Raw genomic sequence first — 23,272 nt, 5'->3', positions numbered from 1 at the left:
CCTTGCTGCATTCACTGTCAAGTTCCCTAAAAATCTAAAATGTTTCAACAAGACCTCCTTTCATTCTCCTAAATTACAATGCATATAAGCCCAAATGTACATAACACCACCTCATTAGAAAATCTTTCCATATCTGGAATCAACTTTGTAAACCTTCTCTGAGCTGTCTCAAATGCCAGTATATATCTTTCCTTATACAAGGAGATCAAAACTGCACACAGTATTCCATGTATGGTCGACTAGGGACTGGCATAATTTTAGCAAGGCCTCAATATTTCTATTCTCCATTCTCTTTGGAATAAAGACTAACAGTCAATTAACCTCCTCTAGTACCTGCTGAGCTTGGATGCTAACTTTTGTGATCCACCATGCACGAGGACCTCAAACTCCTCTGTACTTCACCTTTAAGTCAACAAATGACCTGAATACATCTGTTATCCTCAAGACTTGTGCTATCCAAAAACTTGGAGATTGTATATTACTATCTAGCATGTGAACATACTTTGCAAATAATTGAGGGCCTAGCACTGATCCCTATGGCTTTCCTCCTGTTGCAAACTACCATTTTCAAGATGTTGCCTTTATCTCAAGTCTCCATTTTCTATTAGTTAACCAAACCACTAACCATATACTACCCCAACATCCTTTGCTTCTTATCAAGTCGCATTATGCTCAATACCTTATTGAACATCTATTACAAATGCAATATATATTACATCTGCTTGTTCCACTTCATCTATTCTGCTTGTTACCTCTTCAAAGAGCTGTAATAAATTTGTGAGGCATGATTTGCCCACCTGAAGCCATGCTGATTTTGCTTATGTATTTCTTAATAATCTACTCCAACATTCTTTATAATAGCTGCCATTTTCCCAATAACAGATGTCTCAGTGATGTCTGGGAAAAACTGCATTTCTGTGGATCCATTTAATTGTATGTAGGTAATTACAAACCTTTCCTGCAGTTTCTTCAATTCCATGTCTCTTTCACTAATAAGTTCTGAGACTCTGACAAAATAATTATGTTCCAAATTCAGTAAAGCTTCAGAGGCTGGAGAATGAATCAAATCATGATAAACATCTGCAAAATCTTCATCCCAACTAGGTTCTTCAGGCTTAGAGTATTCTAATGTTGTCTACAAAATGATAAAAAACAAATAAGAAATTATAGTCTTATACATTATTACTTGTACAAAATAACAGTTTTAAGTAAAAAGTAATGACCACATGGGTAAAAAGTATGAGGAATTGCTTCAAAAAAATGTTTCTTCTGTACCCATGTGGTTGTTACTATTCTTAAATATATATAAAAAGATATATATATTTACTCTCGCTAAAAAGTGATTTAATCAATGTTATGTAATGTAACCTGGCCTCATGAGCTATTCTGTCACAGTTGTTAATTGTTTTATTCCAAAAGGAAAGGAAGAAAAAAACCAAGTTTAAAAAAAAGCCAGATAACAAAACATTCTAATAAAAATAAACAAAAAATATAAGTTTAAGAGTGTGTCAATGAGCGGCATTGAAACCCATTAACTGACTCTATGATCTCCAGTGCCACAACTCAATGTATCTCAAGATGGAGCAACTGTGCATCGATATTATGTTAAATGCTGAACCTTACTAATTAAAGTCAAAACTGTTCATACAGGGGTCTTATTAACAGTTTTATACTGTCTCTGTAAGTAATATGTATCTGCAGGTAAATAATTATTCCTGTACCAAATAAGAATTTTTTTACACTATGAATTGTGAGATTTTGCCTTTGGACACATCACATATCTACAAAGCTATAGACTTAAATTTTTGAAATACGTACCTCTTGATAAGCTTTAGCCCAAGTATTAACAAGCTGTTCAGCACGCACATCACTCATTTTTAGTTTCTCTAAAACAGCTTCTGCTTCTTCATCATAGGTCTTCTTAGTTTCTTCATTAACAAACTGATCAAGAGAATTTTTTAAGTCTGTAAGATATTTAAATCAAAGTGTTGAAAAGAATATTTCTCCTTCTATCTGAAAAACAACAAGTGAATTTAATGGATGAAAGAGGCAATCAAATTTAATCTATTCTTTACTTACATATCAAATTTGTCAAAAAAAAAAGACACAGAATGGTTCAGATTTAAAACTACATCATAGAGAGTTTAAGATTTACTTTTTTTTATTTTCATCATGATGAGACACTTTACTGTGCGGAATAGGATACATTTCATTTAAATGCACTCAAATCATTTGGAACAGATTAATACAGAAATGTTCCTCAAATCTGCAAACTCCCTCAGTTCCAACTTTAGAAAAGTTTGTCCCTCATGCACCAATACACCATTCTCCCATTTCCCCACAGCAACTCATCCTGTAACTGCCCAAAAAGAAAACTGGCTAAGATAATGCTAAAATAACATGAAATTAAAGCCTGTTTGACAAGATGAGATAAGATCAGTATCAAACAGATTTTACTATATTGGGGACAGATGAGAATCTAATCACAATCAACCTGTGATGCACCTGAATGTGGATAAATGTGAGGTTATCCACTTTGATAGTAAACACACAAAGACATTTTTATCTGAATCATGACAGATTGAAAAAGGGAGCGTAACGAGACTGGAGTGTCTTTGAATATCAGCCACTAACAGTAAGCATATTGGTACAGCAGCTGGTGATAAAAGCGAATGGAATGTTGGCCTTCATTATGAGAACATTTGAGTACAGGAGTGGTGATGTTTTGCTGCGGTTGTACAGGACCTTAGTGAGAATGCCCTGAGTATTATGCACAGTTTTAGTTTGCTTATCTGAGGCTGGATGTTCTGGCCTTGAAGGGGAGTACTATGAAGGTTTACCAGCTTCCAGGATGGCAGGACTGAAGACTGGAATTCACCGGAGCTCAAAACAATGAGGGGAGAATCTCAAAACTATAAAATTCAAATTAGGATTAGACAGGGTAAATGCACAAAGGATGTTCCAGATGAGTGGGGCGTCCAGAATCAAGAGCAACAGGCTAAGGATACAGAGTTGTCTATTCAGCACTGAGGTAAGGAGAAATTTCTTATCCAAAGAGTGACAACCCTTGAAATGCTCGACCACAGAAAGTGATTAAGACCAAACCACTGATGCATTATTAATAAGTAATTAATTAACCTTTAATAATATCAGTTCACACTTGCACAAAATCTGGATGTAGGTTTGCTCGCTAAGCTGGAAAATTCATTTTCAGATGTTTCATCACCATACTAGGTAACTGGATGAAGACGGTGGTATGGCCTGCTTCCTATTTATGTGTTAATGTTTCCTCAGGTTGGTGATGTCATTTCCTGTTGTTTTTCTCATGGGGTGGTAAATGGCACCCAAGTCAAATGTGTTTGTTGATAAAGCTCTGGTTGGAATGCCACGTTTCTAGGAATTCTCATGCGTGTCTCTTTGGAGGATGGATATATTGTCCCAATCGAAGTGATTTCCTTCCTCATCTGTATGTAAAGATACTAGTGAGAGTGGGTCATGTCTTTTTTTGTGGCTAGGTGATGTTCAAGTATCCTGGTGAGTAGTTTTTTGTTTGTTTGTCCATAGTGTTAGGTGCATTAGTCAGAGGGGAATGGGCCTGGATGGGTTACTCTTCGGAGGGTCGGTGTGGACTGGTTGGGCCGAAGGGCCTGTTTCCTCCCACAGTCCAAAAATGTGCAGGTTAGGTGAATTGGCCATGCTAAATTTCCCGTAGTGTTAGGTGAAGGGGTAAATGTAGGGGAATGGGTCTGGGTGGGTTGCGCTTTGGCGGGTCGGTGTGGACTTGTTGGGCTGAAGGGCCCATTTCCACACTAAGTAATCTAATCTAATCACATATCACAGATTCGAAAAATGGACATGTCTTCATGCAAAAGAATAAAATTTATCTAGTCTTCACTGACACCACTGTGGATCTACCTACATCACATGGAGTGTAGAAGGTATTTATCACCACCTTGTCACAAACAATGAGGCATGGGCAATAAATGCTGCTCCAGCCAGCAACATCCACATCCCCCATCCCCACCCTCCATGAACAATTAAGTAAGAGAAGCAGAGATTATCCAGCACCTTGAATTATAATAAAATTCCCCAAGACACTTTACAATAATGCTGTAAATCAAAATAGAACAGAATGCCATATCAGGACAATATCAGTTAAATAATTAAAATATTGTTAAAAGGAGCAGGTTTTGAAGAGTGTCTTAAAGGAGAAAAGCAATATGGACAGTTATTCCAGAGCATAGAGACAAGGAAACGAATAGGCACGACCACTAATAGAACAGTGATTGGAATAAGAATGCTCAGGAGGTCAAAGTTAGAGAAAAGCAGATACTTTGGAGGGTTGCAAGCCTGGAAGAGATTATGGAGATTGGGAGGAACAAAGCCAGAATGGGTTTTGAAAACAAGGATGTGAATTTTAAATTCAAGACATTAATTGACTGGATATCATTACAGATCAGCAAGGACAGATATGATAGGTGAATAGGAAATACCTGCAATTTGAGACATAACTTACTCACCATTGTCAATAAAATAAGGAAGATTATGTAAGAGCATTAGACGGCCATGTAAATCATTGATACTTCCTTGCATAGGAATCTGGATGGGTGCAGTCAGCACACATGACTGATGTCCTGTCTTGAAATTAAAGATAAATGTTTTTTCCGATGGTCGCACATTTGCAGAATTTTCTTTAATTCTTGTGCTCCTTAACATCACTCCAGTTCTGAAACAAATAATAATACTGTATTTCATGAAAAGGTTATAAAACAGTAGATTATTGCAAAAGCAAAAATTGCAGGAGAAACATTGTATGTCTGCACCAGAAAACGCAGAGATAACGTTCAAGTCCAATGACCCTTCTTCAGTAGATTATTGCACTTGTTTGCTATGCAATGGATTATAATCCTTGTAGATTCAGAGCTGCACAATTTAAGGCACAAGGAATGCCATTCAGTGCTTATCCAATGTCTTTGCCTTTGCAAATGTTATCCTGTACCATCCAAAAAGCAATTTCTAGGGTTTTACACAATACAGGAGGATCCTTGTTTATGACCAATCTGCATTGTTGTGTATTAATAAACTTTGTGCAGATTATTTTAGTATTAATGAGGCCAGATCATTTTGAATCGTTTATAAAAGGGACACCAAATAAAGTGAATTTTTTTTTGCCATTTATAATACGAATTGTAAATAACAATCTAAAGATATTGAAAATCTTCAGTTGACTAGAAGGACAGTAGGAATGTTCATATTTAAAACACTTTGTTTAAAGTCAATTCAAAGGCCTGGACCTCCCTTGTTGATGCAACGGTCAAGGAGGCACAACAATGGCTCCTCTTCCTCAAGCAGCTTAGGAAATTTGCCACGTCCATAAGGATCCTCACCAACTTTTACTGAAAGCATTCTATCTGGGTGCATAACGGTCTGGCAACTGCTCTGCCCAGAACTGTAAGAAACTATAGAAGGCGGGTATAGGTTTGCTCACTGAGCTGTAGGTTTGATATCCAGACGTTTCATTACCTGGCTAGGTAACATCAGTGGCGACCTCCAAGTGAAGTGAAGTGGTTGTCTCCTGCTTTCTATTTATATCTTTCTCCCGGAAACCACCATTTCGACTGGGACAACACATCTATCCTGGGACAGGCTAAGCAAAGACATGCCAGAGAATTCCTAGAGGCCTGGCACTCCAACCACGACGCCATAAACAAACACATAGATCTAGATGCCAACTATCAATCCCTCAGAAAACGAACAGGAAATGACATCACCACAAACCTCAGGAACCCCATCCTGGAGAAAGATACAAATAGAAAGCAGAAGACAACAGCTTCGCTTCACTTAGAGGTCGCCACTGATGATGTTACCTAGCCAGGTAATGAAACGTCTGGATATCAAACCTACAGCACAGTAAGCAAACCTACACCCTAAACGTCAACCTGAGCTACAAATCTTCACAAACCTTGCAAAAAACTATAGAAGGTTGTGTGCACAGCCCAGACTATCATGGAAACCAGCATTCCATCCCTGGACTCCACTTACATTTCTCATTGCCACCTCATCAAAGACCCCTCCCATTGCGGTAATGCTCTCTTCCAACCTCTCCCGTTAGGCAAAGATAGAAAAGCTTGAACACACACACCAGTACGTTCAAGAATAACTTCTTTTCTACTGTTATTACACTGGTAAATAGACCTCTGTAACTTCAGATAATGTTGATCTTGCTAACGTCGATCTTACTTTGTGCACCTCTTGTGCAGTTGTAACCTTGTACACCTTGCTTGAAGCACCCTATGATCTGTGTGCTTGTTTGCTTTGGTCTGCCTGTACTGCTTGCAAAACAAAACCTTTCAACACACATAGGTACATGTGAGTGCAATAAAATATAATCAAGGCATAAATGTTTATTTAGGAAAAAGGAAGAATGCATTTGCAATGTTGACAACTTGTTACACTTGTCAAGGTGGGAGAAAGATGGCTTTTACTCATAATGTATTATTTCACTGGCTCCTTGACTTACATTTATATGGTCCTTTTTATGACCTCTGAACCCATCAAAGGACTTAATAGCTATTTGGTACTTGGAAAAATTAGGGAATTCTAATATAGGGAAACAAGGCAATCTAATCTGTGTAGATTAAGGTTAAAAATCACACAAAATCAACTTCTAGACCAACAGGTTTATTTGAAAGCACGAGCTTTCAGAATGCTGCTTCTTCATCAGGTGGTTGACAATAACCTGGTGTTGTGTGATTTTTAACTTTGTACACCCCAGTCCAACACCGGCACCTCCAAATTATGTGTAGAGTAACATAGCCATTCTCAACGGGGGCCGTACGGCACCCTTGGGGACCTTGGCACATTTGAAGGAAACTACAGACTGAAAATGAAGAGAAAGGGAGCCCTAGGGGTTTATGGGGGGCCCCGCAAATGAACCAATGAACTACCCAACAGCCTTCACTGGAGTCAACAGTTTCCCTCCTATTTACAATATCTTTATATTTATAGTAGAATCCAGTTGAAGTACAAATTGAGGCAGAACCTCGCGAGTTTGACTGATCTTCAAAGTGATACAACTGCACATCATCAGTTCAGTTTCAAAAAGCTTTTTAGATCAAAAGTAATCTGCCGAATAAGTTTACAACCCTGTGAAATAAAAGCCCAAACTTTTTTTTTTGTCTTTCCCTTAACATACTTGATTGAGAGCAGATTCTGCAAGGTAGTTTCCTTGACAAAATCCAGGAACAGAACTGATGTCGCAACAGTCTGAGGTCACCTCCTGTCATTGTCTAATTTGGAGCCCAACATCATGAAATGTGCAGAAAAGCACCAAGCTCAAAGATCACATTAGGCCTGATGGATGTTTAATTTCATACAGTCTTTTTTTTAAGTTTTGTCCAGCATGTCAGTATGTTAAAGTTTTCTTGCCATTCAATAATAAATGATTTTCTGTCTGTTTTGTGTTGTATCCCTGTTTGAAAGGGGGGCTCAGGAACCTGAGAAGAGCTCCTAGGGGGGTGTGGAGAATCACAGGAGTAGCACTGCACACACAAATGTGATGATAATCTTTTTTCATTTGGTGGCGGAATTCGTTTTGACCAAGATATTCGAGATACCTCTGCTCCTTATCTTCAAAATACATTTCCATTATCAAAATGAAAGGGCATGGAGAAAAACATGCACCTCACTGGCCTGTGTATAAACTTTAATTTACCATGATTCTATATTTCCCCCAGCTCATAGCAGCATACTCTCTTTACAAGCTGTCCTCTCATAGCAGAGGCACTTTATCCTCATGATGTGCTAGTTTTATGTCAAATATGTATCTAATGTTGGTGCTTTAGATATTTTTAATCAATTTGTTCAAACATGCTATGACACACATCTGAAGTAGGTGAGACTAGAAGTCAAACCTTTGGACTCATGGATAGGGATACTACTACAATGCCAAGAAAATTATTGTTTGTGGTTTATATTGGGATTCCATGTTGGCTGTGCAAATTACAGTGGGACTAAGAATTCAGTTTGATGGCCGATGTAGACAGAACTGGCCATGAAATCAGTGACTGGAGCATAACAACTTTCTGGAAATATCCTTTGGGGCTTAGGTTGACAGTTGCTGGTCAAAAACTCATAATTCAACAGACAATTTGCTTTCTTGTGGGATAAAAGTATACGTATCTGCATAAACTATCTACGCTAATGTCTGAAGATTAAACAACCATTTCAAAATCAGTACATTGTGTTTACAAATTGCTCAGATGTATCCACTACATACAAAGTTGACTCCCACAACTTATAACTATTACAAAAAAAATTCAAAATAGTTTGAAACATCAGGATTTCAATTTCAAAATTTCCTTAATTGTAAATATTATGATAAATACAAACCAAAAACAATACACCCTCCATTCCAAAAGTGGACTGCCCTTTGATGTCTTTCCAGCATTCTATGTTTTTTTAAAAGAGTTCCAAAATGACATGGATATTACAATCCCAAGAGAGATAAACACTCGGTGCAAAATATTTCCAAACAAAATATTTCACAACTTTTCAAAAAGTGACTATGCCTTAAAGTGAACATCCTTCTGGAGTATACAGTAAATGCATATGAATTTCATGAATGTCTATTGTAAAGATGCATAAATCCATGTACCACTGTCCATCTACTTGTTAATTTACGATCAAAAACTTTTTACCAATTTTGTGCCAATTCCTGGAGGGACCTACAACTTTTAAAAACAAAATTAGAAATTCCAGTTAGTTAATATCTGAAAGAATAACATTTCATGATTTATGTTTTACACTGTAACAAAAGGTGAAAAGCACTATTGACTAAATAGTACCTTTTTGGAAACATATTTTAAACGTCAAAATAGAATATTTAATTTCTCATTTTATCACAAACAAAAACACACTTCACACACATACTACATACAAGACAGAATTTTCCCCTTTCTGGTGCAACATGAGCAATGGTGACAAATTTGGAAAACACATGGAGTATGAAAAAAATCTGAACCTCAACATTGCTAAACCAATTCTACAATTTTTCCCTTAAGACTGAAATTGAGGCTTCTGAATTTTGCCATTCAATGGATACCTTATCTCCATGGATTTGCAATTTATTAACATCCCACCTTGCCATTTTATATAATCCAGTTCCAATTCACCTCTCCTTCACCAAGAAACCAAATAGTGCATACTCCCACATGTAATTCCATCAGGTACCTTACGGTTTCTGCTCTCCGATTGCTTGTTCTGACCATTATCCAATTGTGTTTTCAGCAGATGTTCTTGCAAATTCAGTGACACTATTCTCCTCAACCTTTCAACCATACCAGTTGCTATTGACAAACCACCAAACTCAGTACACCATCAATCATGTCAGCTCTCAGACCAAGTCACACACCAATTTCAATAGTTTACACCTAGGACTTACATGCTTCTGATATTTTGCTCTGTGCTTGGGGATACACATGTAGCAATGCAGGATATATTTTATAGTTCTTAGCTCACCTTGCACTTATATGGACACTGCTTTCTTCATGCACTTTCATAATTTCAGCATTGATTTACAAAATATGACGCTTCACGCGGTTTGCAGTACTTTTTAAATATAGAAACAAGCTGCTTGTGCAGTTGAGAGAGTACTAATCAGTTAAGGGAGTGGGTATGTCACTGCGCTACATTAACATCACAGCTATAGTATGCATCAGCAGCTTACACAGTAAACATCTTGCATTTGCTTTAAGCAAACAGCTATCTGTGGAAGTCAAAGGGAAGCAGTACTTAGTAGAATCAATGGGGACATTGCAAGGAAGTACCACTACAGTTAATCAAGGGGGTTGGCTACATTCAGTCAGGTTCTCGGCCTTGCAGATTCGGGAATTAGAGTCATTGCGCTCTGGGGATCAGGTCTAAGTCAAATCAGCAGGTAAAGTGCAAGCAGTCTGGGAACTGAAAGTGCATTAGTGTAATGGCTGAACTGTGCTCACTCAGGACTTTGAGTGATTGTATCTAGATCCCTTCAGTAACGCACAAGTGCTTTATGTCTATTCATTCATAACTTCTTTACTAACCCGCTCACAAGTGAACACTGCATTACCATTTCATTCAATCATAACTCCCTACTATAACAGTTTCATTCATTCATAAACTGTGGTTCTGTAGTATAGATAAGATAGACCAAATATAAAACAACCCTTTCTAATCAAAGCAGCCCTTTCAAACCCATTAATGCATTTTCACACCTTATCAGCCCCTGCTACGAGCAGTGTTTAACCTCTGAATAAGCGTAGCATACAGAACAATATCGTTCCCACCATAAGTCTTCACCAACTATCTTCCATAATCTATTCAGGTCCAGAACACTGAACAGTTTCATGTACTTGGTAAAATACCTTTTCACTGGGTCATTATCCCTTAAACTGTCAAAACAGCGCTGAAGTGAAATCACATGAATGAATGAAACTCACACCAGCAAATGGTAAACAAATCTCACAACCCAGCTGTGGTAAACAAACAAACAGTCTAATATCCTTTATTCTTTTATTAAGTACAGGTACAATTTCTAACTTATATAGAGCATAAACATCTGGTATTTTTAACCAACATTTACTAATCTAAAAGTCAAAAAAGGACTAATACCTCTTAATTATGCAAGCAGACTGGACAGACACCCTTAAATCTCATCAGAAGTAACAGCCAGCTCTTAGCACATGTTTTTACCCATGCCTGTCCCCCAGGACAGAAACTCCCTAAGCCTTTGTGTACTATAACCTGTGTGTTTTTTAATAAAACAATGTAACACCACAGCAATGGAATTTTAATATATGTAAGAACCATGTATAAAGAACTGTATTTTGGGATTCTATTGCCACTTCGAACTTGTGCCATCAATCCCACAGTGCTGTCCTGTCAAGTCAGGCCCAGGAGTGTCCGACGATCAGTCCTAGGGTTTACGCAATGGGAGGTTATCAGGGAGCAGTACATTGAGTCCTGGCAGAAGTGGGCATTTCAATCCTGGGAATGGAGCTCATTGCACAGGGTTGCTGAAAGACCGATGACAGTGATAAAGGGAAATTTTAAATGCAGGTGAAAACCTTTCCACTGCATCCTCAGAGTAGAGTGGCTTCCTTCTGAATTGTTTGTGGAGCTAGATACCACTAGTGCCTTCCAGAGAGAGAGAGAGAGAGAGAGAGATAGAATTAGTTACCAAAGAGGGATAAAGTTTTATGGGTTGGATGGCCATTGAGCCCTGGCTTGATACACAAACAGTTGTGCTCTTCTCCAGCCAGTTCTAGAATTTTCTCTTTGCAGAAAGCGAAAAGCCTGATGTTAGCCACCACTCAATTACACTTGGTCTTGAGTTTCTTGTCCTATTTATGGACTAGCTTTTCCTACAAAGGTAGAACCTCATTAGATAACAGGAGTGGCTTGGGTCTTCTGGGAGGGAGTGGAGTTCTTGCAGGTCATGACCACTGTAGCTTCTGCATGAGAGAGAGTGTGCAGGGCCACCAAGAGAAGAAAATTTCCAAAAGCCTTGGGGTCTAGAGGTAAAGTGGGCACATTAATTATAATATAAAAAGGACTCAACTGAAATGGGGTAAGCTGAAGGTTTACGGGACTACAGGAAAAACAATGCAAAAAGAGAACAGGGTGGCTGGGGGAATATCTTGCATTCTGAGGTGGAGCCTACAAATTTGTCTCACAAACAAAAAATGGAACCTAGCCACGTTGGATCAAAAATCATTAGTGTAATAACTACACAAAATGACTAACACCACAGATAAATTGGGTGCAGTAAGTTACTGCAGAAAGTGAGGACTGCAGATGCTGAAGACCAGAGTTGAAAAGTGTGGCACCGGAAAAGCACAGCAGGTCAGGCAACATCTGAGGAGCAGGAGAATCATTTTTTTGGGCATAAGCCCTTCATCAGGAATATAGTAAGTTCATGCTATCTTCTTCAGGGTCAGAGTAAAGCTGCAAATTCATTAGGTCAATGCTTGGCGATTGTAACTTCTTTCATCCTTGAGATATCGGAGGAGGGTGCTCATCGCCTACATAGGTGTGACTTAACCAGGTCTGACATACAACATTATATTGCAATACATTGTTTGACCATGTAAATAAAGATATAGTTACAAAAATGTAAGATGCACTCAGTTTTTTTCTTCCTTCCAGCACAATCCAACTGCAGTCCTAACTTCCAGGTAGTGGGAGCCTGCTCTGTAATTGGTCAGGATATCTTAGAGGTGTTTATGTAGGTCCTTTGGGCCTAGGAACGCAGCTCTGCTGAGTGTCCTTTCCGGATTCAGGCTCACTCCACTGTTTGAACTTCTGCAAAATCTCATACAGGCCAGCTGACACCACCCAGTCTTTCTCAGAGGAAGGAGCACCTGTATTTAGGTTAAAGTCCCTTGTCACCCACTTGCCTTCCATTAGTGATGTTGAGCCTTTATAGCTAAGGAGATATAGTGCAGTTTCCTGCATACATCTAGCAGGCAGTGTTGGCTAGACCTTGGTCACCATGACAGTCACCACCTTGTCCATATGTGTATTGCAGCAAGCATGGCACTGATAGCATTGCTGGACTCTTTTCTCCCTTAGCCAGCTTACAGCATGCCTTTGATGATCTTGCCTGCTGTTCCTATGTCTGTCAGTGCATTTTCACAATCATCAATGGCCACATCTATCGGATCATCTTTTGCCCCAAACGCAGAAACTACTTGCTCTCCAGCTGTTATCTGATGCTATCTCCTAGGACAACTCTGCCTGAGCATGGAGACCTGCTCACCAGATTGTGATCCGGAGTCTAATCTTGAAAGGATATCCACGGAGGGTATTCTTTCAGAACAGGTGGAAGATGCAGATGAAAGCCTTTCCACTGCGTCCTCTGAGTGTGGAGTGGCTTCCTTCTGAATTGTTTGTGGAGCTAGATACCACTAGTGCCTTCGTAAGAGAGAGAATTAGTTGTCAAAGAAGGATAAAGTTTTATGGGTTGGATGGCCATTGAGGCCTCCTGGCTCCACAAGCAGTCGTGCTCATCTCCAGCCAGTTCTAGAATTTTCTCTTTGTAGAAAGCAAGAAGCATGATGGTCTTGTGTTTTTTGTCCTATTTATGAACTGGGTTTTCCTACAGAGACAAAGGGAGGATCGACTGCAATAAAATTAGATGGAAGAGAGATTAGTGATCATACATAAACAGAAGAGGTGGTTAGCTGATCTAGTGAATAGGAAGTGCAGAGTTTGAGAGGATGAGGTAGGCGAAAGCCTTTGAAGGTAAATGATGCATGCAATTTCAAGACTTGCATTCCATGAGTATTGATGAGCGCTTGAGTGCATGATAGCAGACTGAAGACAGTGGCACTTACCCTTGTGGAGTGCAGAAGATCATTAACCTAATTTTGACAATGCTGCACTTCACCACTGCAATTATTTGCTTTGGTATCAGTGATTAATTTACTGTGACTTTTGTTTCATGACTAAATTTTCACCTTGAAAATTTACCCAAGGGATTTTCCATTTACTGCTTCTACTTTACCATATTGAATTTTTGTTTCCCCTTGAGTTTGATCAGTATTCTGAAGCAAGGTCACAGACACAAAATTAACTGTTTCTCTCTCCACAGCTAATGTCAGGCCTGCTAAATATTTCCAGCCTTTATTTTTATTTCAGATTTTCAGTAACTAATATTTTACATTCTTTTAAAAAATTTCATGTAAGGCAGGATAACAGTTCAACAGACTGTAGTTTTTTTTAAAACAAAGGGACACTCAAACATCCATCAGAATAAATGTGCACTGAAAGGAGGAATACACAGATGGAAGAAATGGTGTAAGAGATTTTGTCTCTAGTTTAGTAATCATGAGACCCAGGTAATGTTCCGTGTTCCAGGACAGATTGTAGAATTTGAAATTGTTAATTCCATTGTCAATTGTCATAAGAAAATATCCATCGGGTTCACTAATAACCTTTAAGGAAAGAAATCTAGCATCCTTACTGGTCTGGCTTACATGTATCCCCATACACACTGGAATGTGTCTGACTCCTAATTGTCCTTTGAACTGACCTAGCAAGCCACTTGATTGTATCAAATCATTGAAAAATCTCCAAAAAAATTGAAATTGCACAGACAACCTGGCATTGAACTAAGCTTGGGAAATTACAATAGTAAATTCAGCCCTGCTGACCCTCCTTACCAACATTTGGGCATTAGTACTAAAATTTTGAGAACTCTCTCACAGACTAGCCAAAGAGCAGTCTGACACAGTCAAAATCCTTTAAACATACCTTGATGACAATGTCTTAGACACGACTCCCACACTGGGTATGTTCTATCCTACCAGTAGGGCAGTAGAGATGGTGGCACAGTGGCATGCCCTTGGATTCCTCAATGTTGGTTCTGGACTCCATGAAGTCTCATCACATTTGGTGAAACATGGGTAAGGATATCCCTTGTTGATTACAGATATCAACCCGACTCAGAATTCCTGCACATGGAATTTGAGAGAAAGCACTGAAGGTAGTAAGGACGCTAAATGTGCTCTGGTAGGGGACTTCAATGTCCATTGCTAAGAGTGGTTCAGCAGCAACATTACTTACCAAACTGGTCTAGTCCTAAAAGACAGGCAGGTTAGTAACTTGCAGTCAGGGATGTAAGAGGGAAAAACATATTTGACTTCATCCTTACCAACCTGCCTGTTACAGATCTATCCATCCATGAAACTATTAGTAGGAGTAACCACTGCACAATCCTTGTGGAGGTGAAGTCCCACCTTCACACTGAGTGCCACACAACATGATGAAGGGTATTCTATCAGTATGCAAATGGGATAGACCTCACACAGATCTGTGCATCTGAGGTGCTTTCAGACATCAGCACCAACAGAATTGTATTCAAACACAATCTGCAAATTCATAGCCCAGCACATCGTCCACACTACTATTACCATCGTGCCAGGGGATCGATCCTGGTTCAATCAAGAATGTACAATGGCATGCCAGGAGCACCACCAGGCATATCTGGAAAGAGGCGTCCATTGTTAAAGATACAAAACAGGACTACATGAAAGGCTTATACCTGAAACGTCAATTCCCCTGCTCCTTGGATGCTGTCTGATCTGCTGTGCTTTTCCGGTACCACACTCTTGACTTGGATCTCCAGCATCTGTAGTCCTCACTTTGTCCTAGAACTACATGTCTGCCAAACTGCATAAGCAGTAAGTAATTGACAGGACTAATTGATTCTACTATCAACAGATCAGTTCTAAACTCTTCAGTCATGCAACATCCAATTGTGAATGGTGGTGGACAATTAAAAGAAAAACTCACTGGAGAAGCTGGTGTCACAAGCATCCCTATCATCAACAATGGAGAGCCCCTAGCATTAGTGAAAAAGACAAGACTTAAGCATTTGGAACAATCTTCACTCAGAAATGCCAAATGGATGATCCATCTCAGCCTTCTCCTGAGGTCCCCAGCGTCACAGCCTTTAGCCACTTTAATTCACTCCATGTGATATTAAGAAATGGCTGAAGGCACGAGATACTGCAAAGGCTATGGACCCTGACAATGTTCCCTTAGTAGAACTGAACTTAAGACCATAAGAGACCATAAGACCATAAGACATAGGAGTGGAAATAAGGTCATTAGGCCCATCGAGTCCACTCCGCCATTCAATCATGGCTGATGGGCATTTCAACTCCACTTACCAGCGTTCTCCCCGTAGCCCTTAATTCCTCGAGACAACAAGAATCTATCAATCTCGGAATGGGCATTTCAACTTGCCACATTCCAAGCCACGACCTTTAAGTATAGCTAGAATACTGTTCCTCACATACTGCATTCCAAACCTTTGACCGCTTTTGTTTAGGACAACAGCAAGAGATACGTGGAAACACACTCACTTGTAAATTTCCCTCCAAACCACTCATCATCCTGACTTGGAAATATATCATTGTTCCTTTACTGTCATGGGGTCAAAATCCTGGAACTTCCTAACAGCATTTTGGGAGTATCTGCACCAAATGGACTGCAGCAGTTCACCACCACTTTCAAGAGCAGCTAGGGGTGGATTATAAACACTGGCCTGAACAGCAATGCCCACATTCCATTAATGAATTTTTTAAAAACTCCATTCAGACTTTTTTTCTAGCTGTATCATGTAAATTTATTATTGCAGTTGACAGTGCATCCAGAATAACTTGACATAAAACAAAAGAACTGTGGATACTGGAAATCTGAAACATAAACAGAAAGTCTGAAGTTCCATTGAATTCAAAGTGTTAACTCTGTTTTCTCTGCATAGATGCTTCCAGATCTGCCGAGTTTCTCCAGTAATTTTTGTTTATGCAGAATACCTTCCTTGTTGTAATTTCAATGCCATTATTTTTAGCTATCTGAAGTTGATCTAAGGTATGAAATTTACCATTGGGATAAGGTCCTAAAATAATGAGGATTATTTGTTAAAATCTAGCTATGTTAAAATTAGAACAAAATAATTGTGGGTTCAGAAGGGCACTTACAAAACCTACATCTGACCAGATCAATAAGGAAATTACAATCACAAATTTATAAGTGCCACAGTTCCACACAAATGACTGGCCTGACAACACCAATTTTTTATCTTATTTATTCATCTTTAAAGTACTTTTTTAACATGCTGTTTGATAGTTTGGCCAAGTTACCAGCATTCAGAGAATTTTACAAAATTCTTGCTCGCTGGCATTTTTTCCTGACTTCTATCCAAATCAACATATTTGAAAACAAGAAGGATCTTATTGTGTAGGTACAATTAATGCTGATGTTGACCAATATTCCATAATTTTAGAGTTGAGCAGTCTTCAAGCAAGATGCTGTTTGTACTGCAGGCCCAAGAAAAGTGCTGTAGAAAAGACTAAAATGACAGTGACTCCAGCAACTTGGATTCTATAAATGCCTTCCACAGTTGCTCTTAGCAAACGTATTTATAACGCTTGGGGTGGGCGGTGAAGAGAGAGAAAACTGCAACTTAACAGAGGTGTCAGAAGTAATAAATGCTTGACTGAAAGAGAAAATGGAAGAACTTTAGCATTTAATCCATTCAACAATGAATATCAACTAATAACAAACAAAGCGCAGACATAATGTAGTAAATACAATTGAAATTAAAAGAAAACTCTTCAAATATTACACATTATATTCTTCTCCTTGAAATACCGATCAAAAGGCTTTTTGACTTCACAGAAGCGATAATTAATAAATCTGACCATTACCTGCAGCCAATTCCTTCTGCAAACAGGAACCAGCTGTAACCCAAACCCCTTTTCTCAAAGATAAAGGCTTCAATATCAAACAGCTGATTCGGCGGAATATCATCTGAGTATTTACGGAGTGATAGAAAGCTCTGTTGTTTAAATGTACATGAGCCTCAGTATTTTTTTAAAAACTTGATTTGCCCTTAATTCTGTAATTACTCAAGGTTTTTAATTTACAGTTGTGGCGAATGTGCGGCTGGGAGCTGCCGTTTGTTGGCGGGTGATTTATTTCTCATTTTGCTCCAAGACCCCTGTTATTGTTATTGTTGTTGTTGTTGTTGTTGTGCTGGTTCTGTTGATGCTGCTGGGAGAGCGATGGCCAGGCCGGTGAGGTTAGTGAATCTAACTGGGAATGCTGGAGGAGATGGGCAGGGATCTGGAGGGGGCACCTGGTGGCTGGTGATGTGGGAATTGGTGGAAGTGGGTGAGACCTGATAGTGCCATGGTCACATCTTGACATAGTCAGAAACAGTGAAATAGGACAGTGAAAAATTGTCCTATAACAGACCAATCATAGAATTTAGTACATGGTGTGCAGGACTGCAGATATTATATTTTAAATTTCCTCAATCTGTGCTGGCATTTCAGCTGTTAGACTAATCCAAAATGTCAAATCTGGGTGCACTTCTGGGTTTGACAGGAGTTAAATTTGAGGATAAACACACTCAGTCAGAAGAAATGTCAGAAGCATGATAAAACAAAAATAATTGGAAAGTAATGCTTTCCATCAGTTTTCATGGTGCAAATAGGGCAATTGGCCATTCAAAAGAAAATGGAAATCCTAATGTCATTAAAGATCATCAAGATGTAGGTGTGATAAAAGAATTTGAGGGGAAAGGAGGGCAGAAATGCTTTTGATGAATTCTAGAAGGTTAGTGAATTTGGGAATTATAATAAACAAATTAACCCTGTTTTACAAGGATGTTACCAAGATTGGAGGGTTTGAGCCATAGGGAGAGAATGAATAGGCTAGGGCTGTTTTCTCTGGAGCGTTGGAAGCTGAGGGGTGACCTTATAGAGGTTTATAAAATCATGAGGGGCGTGGATGGGGTAAATAGACAAGGGTTTTCCCCTGGGGTGGGGAAGTCTAAAACTGGAGGGCATATGTTTATGGTAAGATGGGAAAGATTTAAAATTGTAAGGGACAACCTTTTCATGCAGAGGGTGGTGCATGTATGGAATGAGCTGCCAGAGGAAGTGGTGGAGGCTGGTATAATTACATCATTTAAAAGGCATCTGGGAGGGTATATGAATAGGAAGGGTTTAGAGGGGCATGGGATATGCTGGCAAGTGGGACCAGATTAATTTAGGATATCTGGTTGGCAAGGACAAGTTGGACTGAAGGAGTCTGTTTCTGTGCTGTACATCACGATGATTCTGATTCTAAATGCATAGGGTTTAGTCAAATGATGTTTCAGGTGTGATTCAAAATACCATTACATCATGTATTATCCCAAAAAGTACAATAGAGTATTCAAACATTCAGAAGCAGAATAGGCAGATATGGATCAAAGAGAGGGCTTTTTATTGGTCACAGGAAGTTTTAATCAACTGGGAAAAAGTGAGGACTGTGGATGCTGGAGATCAGAGTCAAAAAGTGTGTTGCTGGAAAAGCACAACCAGTCAGGCAGCATCTGAGAGGCAAGATAGTTGACATTTCGAGTATAAGCCCTTCATCAGGGATGTGCGGGAGACCCAAGGGGGCTGAGAGATAAATGGGTCTGGGGGGAGGCTAACTGGGAATGCAATAGGGATATGCAGATGGGGGTGATGTGATCTCCCTTACACTGGGGACACAGGACGCCAGCTTGCGGAACGCTTCAGAGAACAACTCTGGGACAAACACACTAAATAATCCATCCGCCCTGTGGCCAAACACTTCAACTCACCCTCCCACTCTGCAAGTCCTGGGCCTCTTTCACTGTCAGATTCTAGCCACCCGACACCCGGACGAAGAACACCTCAACTTCCACCTTGGGACCCTCCAACCATATGGGATCAATACTGATCTCACCAGTTTTCTCACCTCATCTCCCATCCTCCCCACTTTATCCAAGGTCCAACCCTCTTAACTCGGCACTGCCCTCTTGAATTGTCCTATCTGTCAATTTTCTTTCCCACCTGTTCATTCCACCCTCCCCTCTGACCTATTATGATCACCTCCCCACGTTGATCTACCTATCGCATTCCTAGCTACCTTTCCCCCAGCCCCAATCCCCTACCCATTTATCTTTCAGCCCCCTTGGGCCTCCCCCACATTCCTGATGAAGAGCTTATTCTCAAAATGTTGACTCCCCTGCTCCTCGGGTACTGTCTGACCTGCTGTGCTTTTCCAGCAGCACGCTCTTTGATACAGGAAGTTTTACCCCAATGATGAATGTATTAGTGGCAAAATCTGTCAGTTGGTCAGTATTAGACAGTGTAGACATACAGGTGTGGGATAAAGAAAAAAATAGCTTTTGTAGATTTGGCAACCAGATTGAATCAATCAACTATAATACGTAGTAAAAACATGAAAATAATTACGATACTGTAATGAAAATGGGGCACGGACTGGACTTTTACCAATAGTTAAATAACTGATAATGGGTGTAATGATGAACTTAGAGATATGAAGAAATATGAACTTAATAGTTCTGAATATGGCAGCAGGAAGCTCTTTTATCAACAAGCTGTGTGAAAGGAACAATGCAGTAATAGACAAAATGATTCATAGTTTATGGTTTGATTGATCTGACAAAGTTTTATCATCTCCACTAGCATGGCTGGCAATGTTAAGAATTCACTGCAGATGGTTATTAAAAAATGTCCAAATCTTTTAGTAATTGTTACAAATCCTTAAATCCTTTCAATTATAAGTGATCAGCACCCAGCTTGGAAAGAAACTACAATTAATTTTACTGTTTTGAGCATCTGAAGGCACTACATGCAGGCAGTCAGGCTTTCATTAAAGCCAAAGACTCAAAGAATTTAGTGAGCTACAGACGTGGTGTAAGGCCATTGGGAATCAGATTAGGTCATGGAATTGTGGGTTCCATGAGAGGGGCATAAAGAGTGGAGACACCAGGAAAGGTTATTGGTTGAGTGTGTGTGCATGTGGTTGGGTGGGTTGGGCAGCACTTGGGTGGAGCATCTGGGTCACAGGGAGATGGATTCTTAAGTGTGAGTGAGTCTATAGGTACAACCTGTGGGTAAATATAAGATCAAAAAAATTAGGAATAAAAATAAGCCATTCAGCCCCTCAAGCCTGCCTTGCCATGCAATTGAATTGTGGCTGATCCAACATTCCTCATGTCCATCTTTCTGCCCTTTCCCTGTAATCCTTGATTCTCCTACTGATCAAGAATCTATCTATCTCATCCTTAAATATACATAAGAATTTTGACTGCACAACGTTCTGTGGCAAGGAGCTCCAAAGACTTTCAACCCTCTGAGCAAAGAAATTCCTCCTCATCTTGGTCTTAAATTGGCACCCCTTTACTCTGAGCCTTTGATCCAAGACTCTGCAATGAGGGGAAATATCCTTTCAGCATTTACCTGGCAAACCCCTTAAGAATCCGATATGTTTCAATGATATCAGCTCTCATTCTTCTAAACTTCAGTGAGTGGAGTCCCGACCTGTTCAGACTTTCCATATTGGGGATCATACTCCTGAATCTTCACTGAACTGCCTTCAATGAAATGATACAGAGACCAAAACTCCTCACAGTAGTACAAGTGTCATTACTCACCAGGACCTACTACAGTTTCAGTAAAACTTCCCTGTTCTTATGTTCCAACCTCTTGAAATAAAGGCCAACATTCCATACGTCTTCCTGATTATCTGCTGGACTTGTATTCCACTTCTCTCTTTGCCTCATCCACTTAGCTTCTGCATACGGAATCACTGCAATCCTTTATGATAATATGACTGCAACTACATTGGAGAATAGAAATGGTTCCCTTCAAATTTTGACAGGGGTGTTGAGCAAAGCTTTGTGATAGCCACCATAGTATTTAAGTTATCTACCATCTGTTATGATTAATCAGTATAACTTAGATGGAAACCTGTGTCATCTCTATGCCAAACCTAAACTGACCACCATAGACATATGTTGATCTGCACTTTGTTGGTAACTGCAACATTGATGTGTGTACTGCATCAGATTATCCATAGAAGAGACTTGACATTTACTTGAATGTTGCCAAAATAAATCTCATACCACACACATTGACCACCTCCTATACAAGGGGAAGGAGAGATTCTGGAATATGTTGATCACTTCTCATACCTTGGCAGCCATATCTCTCAAAATGCCACCATTCACAAGGAGACACATGACTGGATCTTTTATGCCAGCTCAGCTTTGTAAAAAAAACTACAATAGCAAATGTTTGATGGCAAAAATCTCCACAAGTCAAGAGAGGTTCCCAGTACACAGTAGTTGTCACTACACTGCTGTATTGTGATGATATTAGACTAAATATCAGTAAGATACAAAAGCACTAGGGAAATTTAATTTGCAATTCCTCCATCTGATCCTTTAGATTCAATAAGAGGTCAGTCAATCAAATCCAGCGACATTGAAGCCAGGTTTACAAGTACTCAGATGATAAGAACTCAGATGGCCTTAGTGGTATTATCGCTAGACCAATAATCCAGAAACACAACTAATTTTCTGGAGACCCAGGTTTGAATTTGGCGAAATTTGAATTCAATAAACATATCTGGAATTAAGAATCTACTCATGACCGTGAAATCATTACCCATCTGGCTCACCAATGTTTAATCAATAGGTATGAAGTCTCAATGAGAAAATGAACCCATCGATCAAGGCACCAGAAAAGACAATGGCAGAAACAGCCCTGTCGATCCTGCAGACCTTCTGGAAGCTAGTGCCAAAATTATTTTGTCTCACAGACTTGTCAAGCAACAACCGCATGGTGGTACACCATGGAAATAGCATTTGCAGATAATATCCTGGACATGATTATCACCATCCCTGGATATGTCCTGTCCAATTGGCAGGACAGACCCAGCAGTAATGGAGGCATAATGGTGTACAGTTGGGAGGGAGTTGTCCTCGGAGTCTGTAACATTTTCTCTGGATCCTATGAAGTCTCATGGCTTCAGGTTAAACTTGTAAAGGAAACATTTTGCCAATTAACATGTATTATTCTTCATTTGCTCATGAATCAGTTCTTCTCCATATTGAACAGTATTTGGAGGAACCACAGAGAGTGGCAAGGATGCAAAATGTATTCTGGGTGGGGGAGTTCAGTGTCTACCACCAAGTGTGGCTTGGCAGCAGCAGTACTGATTGAACTTTTCGAGTCATAAAGCACATGGCTGTTAGACTGGGCCTCGGCAGTGAGGGAGCCAACAAGAAGGAAAAACATATTTGACCCCATCCTTATCAACCTGCTGGCTGCAGGTGTATCTGTTCATGACAGCATTAGTAAAAGTGATCACCACATAGTCCTTGTGGGGGTGAAGTCCTGCCTTCACATTGAAACTACCCTTCATCGTGTTGTGTGGCACAACTACTGTGCTAAATGGGACAAACATTTATAACACTGACATCTTCCTGACGATGTGGAAAATTGCCCAGGTATGTATGTTCAGGAAAAGCAGGACAAATTCAACCTGGCCATTTACTGCCACATTGATATACACTCAGACATTAGTAAAGTGATGGGAGGTACCATTAATAGTGCTATGAAACAGCACCTGCTCAGCAAAAATCTGCTCAGAGATGCTCAGTTTGGGTTCCTCCAGAGCCACTCAGCTCCTGACCCCATTACAGCCTCGATTCAAACATAGACAAAAGAGCTTAATTTCAGAGGTGAGGTGAGAATGCCTTTGACATCAAGACCACATTCGATCGAGTGTCACGGAGCCCAACCAAAACTGGAATTAATAGATATTGAGGGCAAATTCTCCACTTGTTGGAATCCTACCTGGCACATAGGAAGATGGTTGTGGTTGCTGG

The 23,272-nt window shown here is 39.7% G+C and overlaps 2 protein-coding genes across 10 annotated transcripts in view; one reads left to right on the top strand and one right to left on the bottom strand.

Moving 5' to 3' along the window:
* c23h12orf4 (chromosome 23 C12orf4 homolog) overlaps positions 1-23,272 on the bottom strand; it is a 172,068-nt gene that overhangs the window by 36,623 nt on the left and 112,173 nt on the right. For 7 of the 9 annotated variants that reach the window (XM_060842877.1, XM_060842879.1, XM_060842878.1 and 4 more), the window contains 3 exons: positions 4,521-4,726; positions 1,819-1,964; positions 954-1,135 (listed from right to left, as the gene is read on the bottom strand). In XM_060842877.1, the coding sequence (XP_060698860.1) occupies positions 954-1,135; positions 1,819-1,964; positions 4,521-4,726 (534 nt within the window). Of the gene's footprint in view, positions 1-953; positions 1,136-1,818; positions 1,965-4,520; positions 4,727-14,295; positions 14,318-17,258; positions 17,302-23,272 lie in introns of those variants that run through there. The other 2 variants (XM_060842884.1, XM_060842885.1) reach the window with 2 other exon arrangements.
* rad51ap1 (RAD51 associated protein 1) overlaps positions 17,559-23,272 on the top strand; it is a 57,323-nt gene continuing 51,609 nt past the window's right edge. Inside the window, exon 1 of the mRNA XM_060842887.1 lies at positions 17,559-17,632. Coding sequence (XP_060698870.1) covers positions 17,616-17,632 — 17 coding nt within the window. The 5' untranslated portion in view covers positions 17,559-17,615. The remainder of the gene's footprint in view (positions 17,633-23,272) is intronic.

Source organism: Hemiscyllium ocellatum, chromosome 23 (genome assembly GCF_020745735.1).
Source record: "Hemiscyllium ocellatum isolate sHemOce1 chromosome 23, sHemOce1.pat.X.cur, whole genome shotgun sequence".
Taxonomy (NCBI): Eukaryota; Metazoa; Chordata; class Chondrichthyes; order Orectolobiformes; family Hemiscylliidae; genus Hemiscyllium; species Hemiscyllium ocellatum.
Note: the sequence above shows the minus strand (reverse complement) of the source record. Positions and strands in the feature narration are given on the sequence as shown.